General features: G+C 37.4%; 1 protein-coding gene across 1 annotated transcript in view; it reads right to left on the bottom strand.

The window, feature by feature from the left end:
- GPATCH2 (G-patch domain containing 2) overlaps positions 1-16,912 on the bottom strand; it is a 116,720-nt gene that overhangs the window by 90,432 nt on the left and 9,376 nt on the right. Inside the window, exons 3-5 of the mRNA XM_030499785.1 lie at positions 12,998-13,059; positions 4,092-4,274; positions 2,924-3,003 (exon numbers count right to left, since the gene is read on the bottom strand). Of these exons, the coding sequence (XP_030355645.1) occupies positions 2,924-3,003; positions 4,092-4,274; positions 12,998-13,059 (325 nt within the window). The remainder of the gene's footprint in view (positions 1-2,923; positions 3,004-4,091; positions 4,275-12,997; positions 13,060-16,912) is intronic.

The raw sequence follows: 16,912 nt of genomic DNA, 5'->3' as shown, positions 1-16,912 counted from the left end.
CAGACTGTAGTAGAAAACATGTTTTTCTATTTCTTTCCAAATAAAGTTCTGCTAAAAATGATGCTGCCACAAAACAAAGAAATCAAGACATCAAAAGCCAGCATTATAACTGCATGCCAAGATACACACCTGACAAACCACATAATGACAGATTCCCAAAGAAACGTGCCTATCTTTAGTAAACTGGATAATCCAAAGGGTATAAACCAGTTACAATGAATTTTTTTAAATTTCACTTTCAGTTGTCATCTGCTATATGACAACACTCTGCACATTAGATCTTCATAGCATCTGCATGACAGGTTTTTACTTTTCTCTTGCTTGTCCAGTGTATGATCATTAAAAGAATGTTTTGACTCAAAGGTAGTATGCTTGATGACAGAAAGATCCATGAGTTTCTTCAAATTAAGCAACTCATCAATGAAATTCAGGAAGAGCATCTGGACAGAATCTGAGTGCCAGCTGTGGATACTTCAAATAACTTCACTAACTGGTCTATAAAGAGCAGGATCCTTCCTCCCATCCTCAGCTCCCACTGCCTCTGGTGCAAAACCAACATAAGCTGGCAGTTCCCTGGGTATATAGCAAGTAATAATCACACTCTTGGTCTGATGTTTCTCTTACAAGAAATCAATCAAACAGTTGGGCATTAAACATCTTTCGACAGAGGATGATGATATAGAATCATAGAATAGTTTGGGTTGGAAAGGACCTTAAGATCATATCAAGGTATTGTCTATCTTAGCTATTCATTTTGCCTTCCCTAAACCAGGAATCTCCTCAAGGCTCCACTAGCTGCTGTAATTGTGAACCTTCAATTAAACTGCCCAAAGAAGTTTAAACACACATTGCCTGTATGCAAAGAAGTAACTATATGCTCACATTTCCTAGATACAAATTACGCATTCTTAGACCAAATGCAGGATATAATGTGTGCCTTTTAGGCAGGGTATCTCAGTAGGAAACTCTACTTTTTACTTTGTCTCCCTTTCAAGTCTGTGTAAAAGCAGTGATACAGACATCAGACGCTGCTAAAAAAAATTAAGTCACAGCACAACTCTCTTCAATGAGTCTGCAGTGTTCTTTCCTCAGGATATTAATCTTTCTAAAAGCATCCTTGCTTTTCTTCACGGTTACCATCTAACAGCAGTAACTACTTCTTGTTCTGTGTTATCAGATGTCACAGGTATTAAACGACTGTTTTTTTGTCATTGGATTGAAGAATCTAAAAGAAGATTTTCTTTAAGAAGCAACCACTGACAAAAGGAAGCACATGAGCTCTGGCTTATAGAGCTACGTTTGCAATGATGGATACAGCAAATGTGCTCACAAACATAAATAGTCATTAAGAAGGTCAGAAAACTGCATCTGAAGAGCCAGCTGCACATCCATTCTGTATTTGCACTCCTGCCTTAACATAGTGGCTTCAAAGCAATGTCTGCAGGACAGCCTTGTTTCACTACACAATGTAAATGATGATACTTTTAATAACTGGAAGATAACTGAATTAGCAGCCTTTAGTAGATTGGCTTGCGCTTTTGTTCTAAAGGGAACTACGATGCCATCTTTACTTATCTTAGTATGAGATACCATGACTAGAAGACAAAATAGGCTCCTAAGGACAATCCAGAAAGAGTAGCAAAGAATAAACATTGGGATTTTTTTATTATATAAATGCATTCACAGTATATCTTCATCAATTGAAATCTAATCACTCTTTTACAATTTAGAAAGGCAGTTTTTAGGGTAGTTAAGCCATGTATCATCAATACCATGAAGCTAACCTATCAGTTATAATAGCTCCTATAAAATACCACAGTGAAATTGCAATAAGCCTAGAAAATGGGCTACAAATCCCAGATATGCTCAAGCAAGCACTGAACCAAAAATAAAAATAGGTAGATAGGAAACCAAGAACTAGATAGCATTCATCTAATTCATGACCACTAACAGCAAAGATCACAGGCCAAGGTTTTAAAGTATCTTATTCAGCTCCAAATGGCAATTATTGGACAGGACTTCAATTACAAAAACCTTCCCTCTTCAAAACAAGTTCCATTTCTAACAGTTCCTTTCTATTTTTTCCACATATTTCTCTTACATTTCTCAGAAGTACCTTATTTTAAGGCAAATTAAAATTGGAAAACATTTAATGTTCTCACACATAAAGAACATTGATGTTGCAGTATTCATCAGGTTGAAGTAGGTTTATTATACACTGCTATAGAGTTTCCCACATTCTCCTTCCTTCTATTCCAAACACTATCCCAATAAGAAAGGAATAGACTGCACCACAATGAACACATTTTAATGCTTTAATTTGAGAATTCAAGTGTCTTCTCCTCATGCTCTCTGCTGAAGAACAAATTCTTATAAATTCATTATAATCTTATTTTAGAAAACAGCTATGGGAAAATCCCATTATTAGACTGTATAGACCCTTTCCCTGACCACACGGAGGTCAGACAAGAGAGTAAGGACAGATTTTTCTAAGCAGACTTTTGGGAGAAAAAGATATTAAAATAAATCCATCCTAAAACGCTTTCAGTATCAGAAAAACTTAAATTTTAACTTTGGTTTGATTTTCATTTTAAGAGGAGAGAAACATGTTTTCACATAGACATAAGATGCATATTGAAAACATTCAGTAATGCTCCCCCAAACCTTTTCCTTCACTCAGTTCAAACTAAGTACTGAGAAACAGTATCCAACTTTTTCTGCCATTCAAGCATACACAAGTATTCCATTACAACAGACACAATCATCAACAGCAGTGGCACTGTGGTCTTACCATTCTATTACTTACCTACAACATTAGGAAACAAGGATGGGAGAAATATACTTTATTTTTTTAATCACAAAAAGCAAACCCGAACACCTCTAAGAACTGTGCACATTAGCCAACAATAATAAAAGCACCTACCAATGCATTCTGGTTTCCTGAAGCCTTTTTTATGTTTCTTGCTGGCATTCCATGAAGATGACTAAATCTACTCTGGAAACCTACAAAAAAGAAGTAAGATTTAAGATTATCGTCTATATCACATAACCAAGAACATTCACCATTACATACCAATTTATTAATCTGACCAGTTAAATGAAAACATCTTACTAAGCCAAACATTGAACTGGTGGCCACAAAGCATGATGGGGAAAGTGAGAGAAAGGCTAAGTTGTTATAAAAATGAGTATTTCTGAAGATATTCTTACTGCCATCCTGGTTCTATGCACAGTTGGCTGCATAAGCAGAGCACACTGACTAGCAAGAAAGGTTTTTTGCATCACTTACAACTTTATTAGAACTAAAAAATGTTAAATCTGGTGAATTCACAGAGACCAAGTCCTTAGAGACAATTCCAAGCATTTCAAACATAAGCTTCACAAATGAATTCAATACATTGTGCAGGGCAGTTTAAAAGTGATTTGACCACTGCTCACATAAAAGATCTGCATTTGAACATGAAAAGAGATCCTTGTGGCAGAGGGAAGGTACAACAAAATTCTTTGGCAGCAAGCTGAGGTCTGCCAACTTCAGTCTTTAGGTAAGAGTGGGTTCCCAGATGTAAAGGCAATAACTCTGGTGCAACTCACCATTGGATACACTGGATCCACAGCTGTCTAAAATATTTTAAACAAGATATTTTCTAAGTTACAATCTCAATCCTTGCTCTAAAGGAACCCTGTCATCTTCTCTACAAACAACATGGCCTGACCATAAAGCAAAGCAGATGGTCACACTCATCTTTCCAGCCTTTGAATTAACAAACTTCTACAGAACTCTAAACATTATCACAGGAGCCAGGAACAAAATGGAATACACAGATTCACTTCAAATAACGCTATTCTCAATGGAAACATCGATGCAAATAAGAGCAGGCTATAAAAAATGAGCCAAGTTTTAAAATTTGACTTTTCTAACAATTGACTTTTAAGAACTTTTCTGTCTAACGATACTTACAAAGGAAATTGTTCAGGGAAACAAACTGGTAACTCCACAATCTTGTCAACATTTTACACATTTTATACGTACAGGTATCTTTCTACTGCACCCAAATGATTCTACCGTTTGTATTTGCTTGATTGCTACTTACCTCTCCTCCCTGAATGGGACATGAGAGGAAAAGTACCAGTTAAGATACTTTCGAAGACTGGATCAGGCAATTCTCTTTCAAGTTCTGTAGAGTCTTCTTGTTCCCACCATGGAATGACCCCTGTAATTCCACATGCTCCACCAGATTCATTTTCATGAAACCAATCACTCTGCTCATCGTCACCTGTGTGAGGGCAGTATTCCCCCAAGCCCCCCAAAAGAGAGGAAGGAGCAGAGAAGACCAAAATCAGATGTTACCATCAATAAACACTCTGACAGCACAATTATTTCTTTTGCTTTATAGCTGTATAACAATTACTCATATATAGCAGTTTCTATTTAGAAAGTGTTTCTCAATAGCATGACAAGCATTGCCATCAATGAAACCACATCAAATGTAATGTTTTAAAACCAATTTACAATAGAGAAAAACGATAATAAACTAGTTAATCCTCTGGCAATAACTGCAGGGAAATCCATTTAAGTTACTGCACTTTACATATTAACAAAAAACAAGCCTTAATCTCCTGCAGGGAATTAAAAGGTATAAAACTGTGAAACTAGTTCTTTGCAGCTGATAATGGTATATAATTAGCTTAATTTCATGATTTGTATGGCTAGTAAAAGGGGAAAAAATCATGAGCAGATGTGACTAAATGAAGTTAATCTGATTAAGTTCATTTAGAAATAAGTTTTGAAAAAGTTGATTTTAAATGAAAACTGACAGTATCATGGGATTGAGAATAATACTGCATTATACCACAAAGCTGGCCATTTTTACTGACAATGTTTATAGATGTAGTGTTTAAATACCTGGATTTAAAGTCAAAAGTAAGACAAGGCTGAAAATCTGATCTTAAACATAGCTCACAAACACGCTGGCAACTAAATTGTTATGCTGGATTTAAAACATGCTCTTTTATACAAACAAGGTAGTTTATAGAAGATCAGAAAATCATAGAATCATAGAATAGTTTGGGTTGGAAAGGACCTTAAGATCATCTAGTTCCATCCCGCTGCCTGAGTATGGGCAGGGATGCCTCGCACTAAACCATGTCACCCAAGGCTCTGTCCAACCTGGCCTTGAACACTGCCAGGGATGGAGCATTCACAACTTCTTTGGGCACCCTGTGCCAGCGCCTCACCACCCTCATAGGGAAGAACTTCTGCCTTAGATCTAACTTGAACTTCCCTTATTTTAGTTCGAACCCATCACCCCTTGTCCTATGGCTACAGCCCCTGATGAAGAGTCCCTCTCCAGCATTCTATCTCCATAAGACATTGTAAATTTCCTGTCTTACACTCAAAAATTAGATTTCGACTTATGTGCTGTATATTTTAATTCTACTTCAAAGTATCCAAACCATAGCTTGCTATTTCTGCATATGAATTATTTGGTTGGCATTTCAATTTTTCATTAGGCAGAATGGAGCAAGATCCAAACGCAACGTATATTTGACACAATTTTCAGGAACAAAAAGCTATTTGTGTAAAATTTCATTGCCACAATGGGAAAACACAAATAATGAAACCCCAAGCCAGATGTGAGGAAAAATAAAATGCAAAACACCTTCTCCAAAGAAATCATTGCAATGAGACCATCAAGACCAAGCATGAGTGAAAATGGCTGTAAGCATTCCTCAGGACAGGTACTTTGAGAGAATATAGAATAATTAGGACCCCTCACTGCTCACTTGCAGGTGAAATGCGATCCTTACATCTCTAGTGGGTGCTACTAAAAGCAAAATTAGCAGATGCTAGAGAACAGGAACTTTCAGATGGAAGAAACGGAAAACAGAGACAGAAAGAGATACATAGGTCCAAATAAGATTCCGTTTCTTTGCGTTCCTGAAGCATTTCGTATCACTCTCCACATTTATTCATATCCCCATTTATAGCTACGACATTTCACAAAGGCATTCACCATTAATTCTGTCCTTGTTTCATTACAGCCAAGGTATGGTTTCTTTGGAGGAAGTATAAGAGTAGTGAACAGAGACAGTGGTGGTAGCAGAGGGAGAATCATGCCTCTTTGCTACACTGACCTGTGGTTCAGAATTAAGTTTCAGCTCCTTTGTTTTGATTCTCCAAACCTTTATGGAGATAAACTTTGTCTGAATATTTTGCCATAAAATGAGAGCTCTAGACATCTTGACTAATAAATACTATCAGAAACTCAAAAGAAGTCTTGCCATACATAATTAGCTGTGACGGTAAGTATAGAATTCCAAAACTGGGTTTCAGAATCAGCTCAAGGACAGAAGTGTGTAAACCGTATGCAATGCAGGCTTGGAAGAAAGAGCTAGAATTGAAAAGACTCTGTTGGTGGACTACTGAACAAGGCAAATAGTGGTTAGGAAACTAGTATCTTTGCTATATGCCCAACAATGGTCCTTTGGGAAAAAATACAAAATCACATTTCCTTTTTGTCCACTAGGAACATTAGTATGTTAGGCAGCTACCGTGGGAAGTTATCTGAACCTCCTAGGCTTTTCTCATGTGACAGTTGAATTCTGTATACCTGGTTTTTAGCTTCCTTGTCTGTGCACTTTAAGTAGCTCTGAATCCTTTGACTATTTTCAATCAATCATATCACCTTGAGAAGAGCATAAACCTATTACTACTATTCTTATCCAGGCGAGAGCACCCACAGGAGATTTGTTTATCTGTTGCTCCACCTTGAAGGGATGCCATTTTCAAAAGTAATCAGGGTAGACCACTGCATTGAATTAATTCCCAACCTCATCCATATAGGCAATATAACACAGGGGCCCCTCCACACTAAAGAGTTTGGTAACCAAATACTTGGATTTTATCCTGCTTAATTTGTAGCTTTCAAAAGGCAACACAGTATCCATAGCAAACATGAACTTTGGAGAATTAAGAATTCAAAGCAACATTTGTGACTTCAAAATACTTCAAAAGATTCACTACACTGTCCTTTCCTCTCAGGGATGCTGATTCAGCGCAAGGCTACAGCAAATTATCATAGTTTTCCAAGCAACAGGAAAAGTAAAACAACCTCCAAATGTCCAGAAACTGATCTCCGAGTGCATGCGTTCTCCCAGCCACATATTTAAAAGCCCATAAACTTGTTTGTGGGTAATGCTAACGATTCCAGGAATTGTTTTAAAGCAATTTACATTCAATTCTAACTTTACTAATCAGTTAAAAATAAATCAATTTAAGAAATGTCAATGAAATTCTTAAGTGTCGAGGCACTTCAGTTGCTGGCTTTATTCTTCACCCTAATACCTTTTCCCTAATTTTCACTCTATATTATTGAGTCTACGTATTTATCTAATTACTACTCCTTCATGTTAAATCATTTGCCTTCCGTTTTAAGAGGTTTAGAAAGTTATTTATGTGGGTTTCTTACGGTTTCTCTCTGGACACACACCCCATTTGCATCACCATCACTTCTGTGCTCAGAATAGCTTCACGTGAACCTTATTTCAGCTTAAGCAGTGCAGGATTATAGCAAACAGACTTTCTACTGCACACAGTTTTCCCCTTTCTTTGTAGTTTCGTTTAAACATGGCTAGACTGCCCTCCATAGCAGTCACATATGGTGTACATATGCTTGCTTATAACAACCACAACCTACTTTGAGAGGCTACTGTGAAGAGTTCGGCATCAGGGTCCTATAAACACCACTTGATACTGTGCTGCTCCATTATCCATCAACTTGCACAGAGAGAGTGATAGCACATGGCCTATAAACACTCTAGGATGCTAGTCTCATTTCCAGGACCAGCGTACCTCTTTCCAGGTAAAAAGCCCCACTGTTAACAGCTGTAATAATCATTTGGAGACATGAGAATATTCACTAACAGCACATACAAGGAGTTTCAGGAAAGCAGAAGCTTAAGCTGCCCATCAAGAGAGGCACACTGCATCTTGCTCTTTGCGCTCTGCAGAGCTACCTTGGCAAAAGGGATAGCAGGACACCATTCTGCCACCATTCAGTTTTAGCAGCTAGTTCTTCTGATTCAAGCCTGAAAACTGCACATGAAGGCCTGCCCCTGAGTAGGAGGGCTGTATAAGTGTTCTGTTAATAAATTCAACCAAGAATATCATGTGATCTCAGCTTTACATTCACCTCTACCACTGTGATCTACGTGCAATATTTAGGACTTCAACTATTCAGGTCATATACATGAACTTCACATTATTTCTTTTTCAACGGCAAAGACTATAAACTAATTAGCCACAACAGTTCAAAACTGCGGTGATTACACTTAGCATTGCACATTACATTTCTTCTATATATGGAGAACATCACCCTGACACCTGCAGCTATCAAGTTGCTATACAAGGTCCAAATTACCTCCTCTCTAGAGAAGATACAACAATGGCATTCTCATATACAGAATCAGTAGTGGGTCATCTTCACAAAGGACACAGTAATGAATATATGTTTTATCATAAAACAATGAAGAGCTATCTTTAAAAGCTTAGCCACATCCACAGCGGAACCCTGACCTTCTCCAATTTTAACTGTTTAACACTTGATTAATATAATTTTCCTTCCTACTTGCTTAGATGTTAAAGGACATTTCAAGTGCTACATGTCATGATTTAGGAGGTCTTAAGTCAACTTTGAATTTCCCCAAGTGTACTTGCAGGTGTAGATGGACTAGGATTACAGAGTATGTTTTATTTGCCATACCCACAATACAAAATTCATTAAAGAATATACTTGCAATTTGACTTCCCCCCCCCCCCCAAAACAGCAATAGCAACTAGTGTTTGGATAACGTTAGTGATGTTAACATTATATTGAAAGCTTAACTCATACAGTGCTTTTAACTTACAAAGTGCCTTTGTAAAGTGGACCAGTGAAGAGTCTTGAAATTACAGGTGATCCTACCAGCTAAGCCTATATAAGACTTGTATTTTATGTTGCAATGTAAGATTAGACCTTTTGTTTCAAAACTCTTGTAAGAGTTTTCTATGCTAGGCATAACACTGCTTATCATTAAAGTTTTTATAATTGCAAAACAGCCATTTATGAAAATGCTACTGCGAACAAAGGAAAGAGTAGGAAGAAAAAGTAAAGTCATAAGGATTTGCAATACATAAGCTTTAGCCACTGTTCAGTTCTTTGAATTACTTTGTGTCCTGGTTTCAGCTGGGAAAGAGTTTCCTTCCTAGTAGCTGGTGCAGTGCTGTGTTTTGGCTTTAGTCTGAGAACAATACTGATAACACATCAATGTTTTAGCTGTTTTTAAGTGGCTGTTACACCAGTCAAGGAGTTCTCAGTCTCTCCGGCTCTGCCAGTGAGGAGGTACACAAGAAGCCGGGAAGAAGCAGAGAGAGGACAACTGACCCAAACTAGCCAAAAAAGGGGTATTCCATACCACAGCATGTCATGCCCAGTATAGAAACTGGGGGGAGTCACCCAGAAGGGAACAATCACTGCTCGGGTCAGGCTGGGTATCCGTCAGTGGGTGGTGAGCAATTGTATTGTGCATCGCTTGAATTTTATTCCTCTCTCTCTTTTTCCTATTATTGTAATATTTTACTTTATTTCAATTATTGAACTGTTCTTATTTCAAGCAGTGGGTTTTACATTCCCACTGGGGGTGAGCAAGCAGCTGCGTAGTACTGAGTTGCCAACTCGGTTAAACCACCACCTCCATACTCAAGGGCCCAAGGCCTTGGTTTTTGCGTTAAGATTTGGGGGTTTGCTAGCTATATTAAATCTTTCCCCAAAATTGATCAATTTACAAACCTCTGAAAAAAATGCCATCCGTAAGAGGTCACTTGAGGTTTATTAATAGTTCAGTAGATCTTTTTCACTCACTGTACCTGCAATGAGCGCTTGCCATGATCTTGAAGCTTTTGCTGGCTAACTGTGCAGGGTATGCAATGTTTCATAGGCAAAAAGCGTTTGCCACTTTGGCACTGCAAGACATTGAGGACCAATTACTTCTGCCAGAAGATAACGGGATGGTGGAATAGAGCACAGCAAGAGAGCTGCTTTCATCCTCTCACATTACCTAATGTAAGTACCTGGAGAACTGAGAAAGGAGGACAAGCATGGGTAGCCTCACATGTGGACTTCATAGGAGCAAACCAAATCAAACAAGAAAGCTATGAGACGGGAACAGAGGCAGGCTGGAAAAGGCTTTTAAAAATTGTTATATGGCACAGCAGTTGAACACAGGATTTCCAAGTCTCTGTCATTTTCTTCTATAACAGCAGTTGATGGCAATTAAAATCTATCTAGCAGTTAACCCACTATTACTCCCAATTGCAGCTACATCTGGTTTTCTTGAATCAAATTATAGAAGCTGAAACTCTTCGAGAGCTTGTACACAGAAGAGCACAGTTACTGTGGTGGAATTTATTTCCATTTGCTTTCTGAAAGGATTTTGGAAAAGATTAAAAGTTGCAAGGTTAGGCACTCCAAAGTTCAGCACTAAACAGTCAACTATTTAACTGACTGCTCAATGCTGCTTTAGGTCACTTTCCTTTTACTAAGTCTGTCCCATAGGATGAATATGCTTTGGGAATTAATTAGGGTTTTATAAAGAGTATTTGTCTGCAATAAATGAGGTCTGCTTCTTCATCTCAGATGAACAAATGTTGCCCTGGAGAACAGGATCCTCTTGTCCTCTGCTACCCAAACTTGTGAATGATGACAGGCACATCATTTAAATCAAGTATTTCACCAGGCAGCATTAATCAATCTCTGATTCTCCACTTGGCTTAGCAGAAACCTGAAGTCAGAAGTGCAGAAAATCTGAACTACAAATGAGGTCAAGATGCTGATGTTCTGAACACACATCCTGGAGGAGGAACACTGGGGAGACAGGAATCAGAGCCTAGCTTTAAAAAATTGACAACAAAATCAGACAGTTCTTCCCTTAATACATTTCCATCCTGCCCTCTTCCGGTTTCATTTATCCTACCTAGGCTTTCCCTCTGCTTTTATAAGATTTATTTTCTCCTTCCTTCATTCTTTCCAATTTTGCATGTGTCTCAGTTCAGCTATAAATTAATTTACAGAAATAAACTGTACTCCCCTTAGGAAGATGAGGTTAAAGATAACAATTACTAGCATTTTACAGGGTGGTGGTGGGGAATAATTATTATTAGAAAATCAACAACTTTGGTTCTGCAGTAGGATCTCCAATAGTACTTTCAAGGAAAAGCCTTCACAAAACCAAAGCTAATACGCAAATCTAAATGTCTGAGATCCAGCGTGAAGCTAATGGTCTTCTGATCATACCTACAAAATAATTCGTTCACAGTAGAGATTAAAAACATGTCTTGTCCTGACATTATCCTTCTCGAGTTTATCATTCTTTTCATTTACATGTCAGAATACTATTTCAGGTCTAATGCTTTCTGCTTGAAAATGACAATCAAACTGAATCAAGATTCAAAAATCCAACAGGTAAAAACAAGAATTACAGCTCTATAGTAAAGAACCAACACTTAAAAAAGGTAATGCCACACCAGTGAAAGGACACTTGTTCACTGATCCTTCCCCTTTTCTCCTCCCATCAAAACTATAAGAAAACCAGAACGTAGCTGAGACATTTTCAACCGTATTATTCAAAGATTTAGGGACAAAAATATTGATACAAACATATTGGAAGTGTACTTCAAAAAATGTATGGAATTATGCAATGTGGTAGGTAACATTATACAAATATAGAGGACAAATGTTTTTTAAAATTGCCAAGTCAAAAGATAAATTCATTATAGGGAAGTGAAACCAAATCTTTTTAACATGTCTGATATTGAAATACTTAAAGTATGGCAATGCTGAAGAGAGCCTAAATTCTTAAAAAACCTATGTTAGCACAACTCAAAGCAGATACTCAGACTGGGAGCTACAGTTTATGTAGCACAAGTTACTGTTGAGAAAAGAAGGTAACATCTGTGTTCTAAGTCTTGAAAAAGCATCTCCCAACTGTAATATTAAAGAAGATTAATAAAAAAACCCCAAACAAACCCCAAAACAACTGAATTACACATTACAGAAAGAAAAGGAAAAAAGAAAAGAACATTGCCTTAACCTAGATCTGTGGAATGGGCCAGGATTTGTTTTCTTGCACACACTCTAGTGTGTGGCAAACAGCATGAGAAAATGACCTCCGTTACCATTAACTTAATGCCAACAGGAAAAGCAAGTCTTCATCATCCAAGAGACTATTTTTTGCCTCATTTTTGTATACTGTCAAAGACAGTGAGTTCCTAGTCCATGAGCTGGGCACTAAGATGCTAGCATAATACAGGTAAATGCACTGCACTCAAAGATGGCAATAAACACTAAAGCTGAAAAAAACAAACCAAACCCCAAAATCTTATACTTCCATCCTCAACAGTTTTAAAACATGTGTGAACATTATGCACGCTAAGGGAGAATTTTGAATCTTCTCTACATTTTATATCTAAGAAAATTGTTCTCAGAAGGGAGAGACTTTAAACAGCATGCATCTTCTCTCTCAGTCTTAGATGGCTGAGAAAGTGGTGTGAAAAGTACTTTCAAACAAACCACTGAATGAAAAAGAACTATAAAATCCTGCCGTATCAATTTGGAAGAAAGAAAAGAGACACGTCAGTAATAGTTTGAGATCAGGACTATGATTACTGAGTCCTGTCTGAAAATCAGAATTAAAACATAGTATAGATGATCTTTTGGGAGATGCTCAGGTTATAAATAAGTTTATAATAAAGAGACTGCTTCTCACAACACCTTTCAACCAAGTCATGGATCCAGGACACCCTCTGCTAATATTCATAGCAGAAAGCAAGCTATACTTCAACCCATTAAAATAGTAATAGCAACTGAAATAGAGTAATTAACCTGTGAAATAACTTGTAACGCTTACAGAATTTCAACGGATGTGGTTTGAGGGGTGGAGAAGGGAAAGATTGTTTCAATACCTTGTCTTCCCTCATCATTGGTAAACAAACCAGCATCACTGCTGCTCAGACTGCTGGATTCACTGTAATAAGAAAAAGAAAGAAAACAGATCAAAAGAACAATTGATCTTTCAGTCGTAAAATTTTAAGGAGACAAGGCTGTGCTCAGATTGAACTTAAGCCCAACAGAGATCGGAAAGAAAATAGGATTTTCTTTTTTTTTTTAATCAAACTGCAAATATCCCAGTTCCATTAACTACAAAGCATATTATTTTTGGCACATAAAACCATGGGAATCTAATGGTACCCTGACAGTAAGCCAGATGTGACTGCAACAAGGTACTGACACAATTGATGCATTTTATTATCTGCTTCCATCAAACGCTCACCGCTCCCTTCTTATGCTGTGCAATTCAGCTTGATCCTGGAACACCACTGCTCAATAAACCAGGAAAAGTCTCAATCAAAATCAGCCTAAGCCTTCCTTCAGCACATGAAATATAAGAGTCTGAAAATCAAATTACCTTTCTGAACATCATTTGCTAATATTCTGGAACAGACACTGCTTAAGGTTTCACGACATACTGCTTGGGGAGAAAGACAAAAGTTTCTAACAAAGGTGGCCAATTACATCAAAATAAAGGTCACCCTGGTGAAAAGGGTCAATGATCATTTGCTGTAGACACATTGTCACAAACAGTACCTCACATGTGTCTTTTAAATAAGATTTTCATTATGCAGTAATTTTTACTGAAGGACTAGCCAGTTCATGAAAACAGAACTAAGTGGAACTGTCAAAGTCGCACATAATAGTATTTTGGGTTTTGGTTGGTTGGCTTTTGTTGGGGTTTTATTTTTGGCGGGTGGGTGATGTTGGTTTAGTTTTGTGGTTCGTTTTGTTTGTTTTTAAAATCAAACCATAACAGTGGCATATCAATGGCAGCAACAGTGTTCATTCTCCTCAGTCCAGAGTCAAACGGGGCAGGGATTACAGCAGAGAGAATTTCTATATGGCAGTCATTTCACTGAAGACATTCAAAACCTCTGGAAGTAATATATTAAGTACATGAATACTGTTATGATGGAATTTATGTCCAGTTTTAATGTACTTTTGCATTGTATGTTGCTAATTACTTTGCTTTGTAATAAGAATTCCACTCCTAGAAAGGCTTCCAGGAAAAAGCAAGCAAGCCACAGATTCCTTTTGGTCCTATAAACCAGTATATGCAAGCAAAAACTTGGAAGGGACAACTCTGCCCTCCAAAAAGCTTTCACAGTTTTATTTATACAATCTGTGGAAGCAAAAAAGAAATATTTTTTATTAGTAGTTGTTATTAATAGCACACTGTCCCATACCTTGGTTTCATATTGTGACTTTTGTTTACTAACCAAGCCTGATCCCAAGAGCTGACAGCCACGTGCTCACACTGACTGGTAAGCGTCTCTTGAGTATCACTGCTGTTCTCTTTTGAAATGGGCAATTGAGATTTCTCCTAAACACAGACAATTGCCACAGCATCATCCAGAACTCCATGCATTGCCTTATCCGTCTGAAACTGGCCAAGGAACTAAGCACTGAGGAGAAGGGAGAATGAGCAAAGGACAGGCTCTGACCACGAAAATCTCATTTCCAGTGCTCAAAACCAACCTCATGGGAATTCATCTTTGGGATCATTTAGATGCTGACATTTAAAGAGCTTGAAGACTCCTGCTCCTGAATGATGCACTTAAAACAAGCTATTGTGGTGTTTGAACACACACAGATAAAAGACTGCAGAAGAAGTGCCATTTAGCATTTTTAATGTGCACTTCAAATGTGTGTTGTTACTTTAATTTCATGCATACACTGAAAATTTGCCCTCAGCAATTTTAGAACCTAACTTAACTCCCATCAACAATTATTGATTTTGGTTTGTTTTTAAAAACTGAACTTCTAAAAAATTAATCCTTTATTGTTTATAAGAATGACTAAACTGTATGCACACAAATGCAAAAAATCAAAGCAGATTTGTATACTTCATATTTTTCCTCTTCCATGAAGTGTTGCTGAAGCATGAGTCTTATCCAAGATGCTTTGTTAGCTCTCCATATCTCATGCAATCTTACAAAAGCCATGTTCCCTTTTAAAACCTCAGCTTTTACTTTTAGAACACACTCTTAAGAGCAAAGTCTACTAGTTATTTCCAATTCTTCTGGCTAAATGATCTCAAACAATAGAGGAAATATTGCACTTAAATAAAGTTAGTTTAAAGAGAGTTAAACTTACTCACATAAAACAGAGTTAAACAGAGTTAAACTTATTCACATAAAATATTCTGCTCCAGTATGCACCCAAGAGGCTTAGATATGGTGGATTTCTAATCACATTAAAGAATGCAAATTTTCTAAGCCAGTAGTTTCCAAGCCTTTTGGTACCTTTTGGTACTTTTTGGTACCAATGACCATTACAAGAAATTGAGTAGAGTGACAGACCATCACTCAACCACACGCCTAAGAGGAAAACGCTGTGAAGATGAGAATGGTTTTAAATGCCATTTATTGGGGCCAGAAACAAACATTTGAATCACGATTTGAAAACCAGCAGCTTTAGGGGTAATAAAACATTAAACATTTTGAAAAGGAGGAAGAATTTTTAAATCAGTAACTTTGTTTTGGTGAAAAATAAGACATATTCAGAGTGACCTGGAAGTAGTACAGTTTGGGGAATCTATAAGAGGACTTTTGATTGATCACTCTCTGTCCACCTAAAAATTAGCTATCAAATTTTTTGAGAACTGATACTCTTGTGGCATAACAGAAAATCTTATCGTGACAAGGCTATGGACATATGATAAACTACGCAATGGTTCCTAGCACCAAGGAAATTTTTAGCCATCTGTCTTTAGCGGAACTTTGGGGAGGAAACAGATTCCCAGTGCCATCAAAGAAGAGGGAAGTTTTCTAAAGGCTTCGGGACAACACACAGTCCCATCTTGCATGTCCAAGGGCAATGTCTGAGGTTACATTAGCTGCCCTGAAGGACTGCTTCTGCTCTAGTAATTAAAGCATTAGAAACAATCCTTAATCATGATTCATTCAGCAATTTCAGCTGCTTATTGTTTGCAGGTGAGTGACAACACTAGTATGTAATAGTAAGACTTAGAAGAACTTCTCTGACAATAACTGGACTTAGTCACTTACTGATGCTGCTCTTATGATAATGCCCAATCTGTTTGCTCTGGTCAAAACCCCTGGATACTCTCTGCATCTCAATCTACCTCTCCAGTAAGGAAAAGACTTAACAGTTTATAGGTAAAATGCTTACAAAAAAGCCAGGGACACTAGTGCTATGAAGCAACTGACCAAAATTACCTGTTTTCATATGAGTCTTTCTTGTTGACAGTTCTGCATTCAGAACAGGCACATGGAATAAACATAATCACGCTTAGCAGGCCCTGCAGGTATGGCAGAAAAATGACTTACACCTTCCTGTGTTGTCAAAACAGTACTTTGGAAACAATTACCATTGTAGTATGACTGCTGTCTGGAATGGATGGATGAGGTGTACTGCCAAAGGGTCATCATTCCCCCATTTTTCTAATGGTAAGCTCAGGTGTTTCTGAACTGTAAATTGGTTTTTGCATTTCGTAAATGATGTATATCCTTGGCAACCTGCAGCCTTTTTATGCCCATGACACCTAAGAACATACTGTCTAAATGGTGACTAAACACTGACAACCTTTCTGATGAAGCAAGATAATAATCAAAACACCAAAGTCTAGAAATTGGAAAAACACTTCATTTTTGTCTGAGAACTGTCACCAGTTGAAATACTTGGAGAAAACATATTAATCATTTGTATATTCTTGTCATTCTTAATCATGAAACAATTAGAATGTATTATTTCAAGAACCTGTTTTCTTGGTTATTCCTCTGCTAAGTGACATACTGTTTTAC

This window comes from Strigops habroptila, chromosome 10, assembly GCF_004027225.2.
Source record: "Strigops habroptila isolate Jane chromosome 10, bStrHab1.2.pri, whole genome shotgun sequence".
Classification (NCBI taxonomy): domain Eukaryota; kingdom Metazoa; phylum Chordata; class Aves; order Psittaciformes; family Psittacidae; genus Strigops; species Strigops habroptila.
Note: the sequence above shows the minus strand (reverse complement) of the source record. Positions and strands in the feature narration are given on the sequence as shown.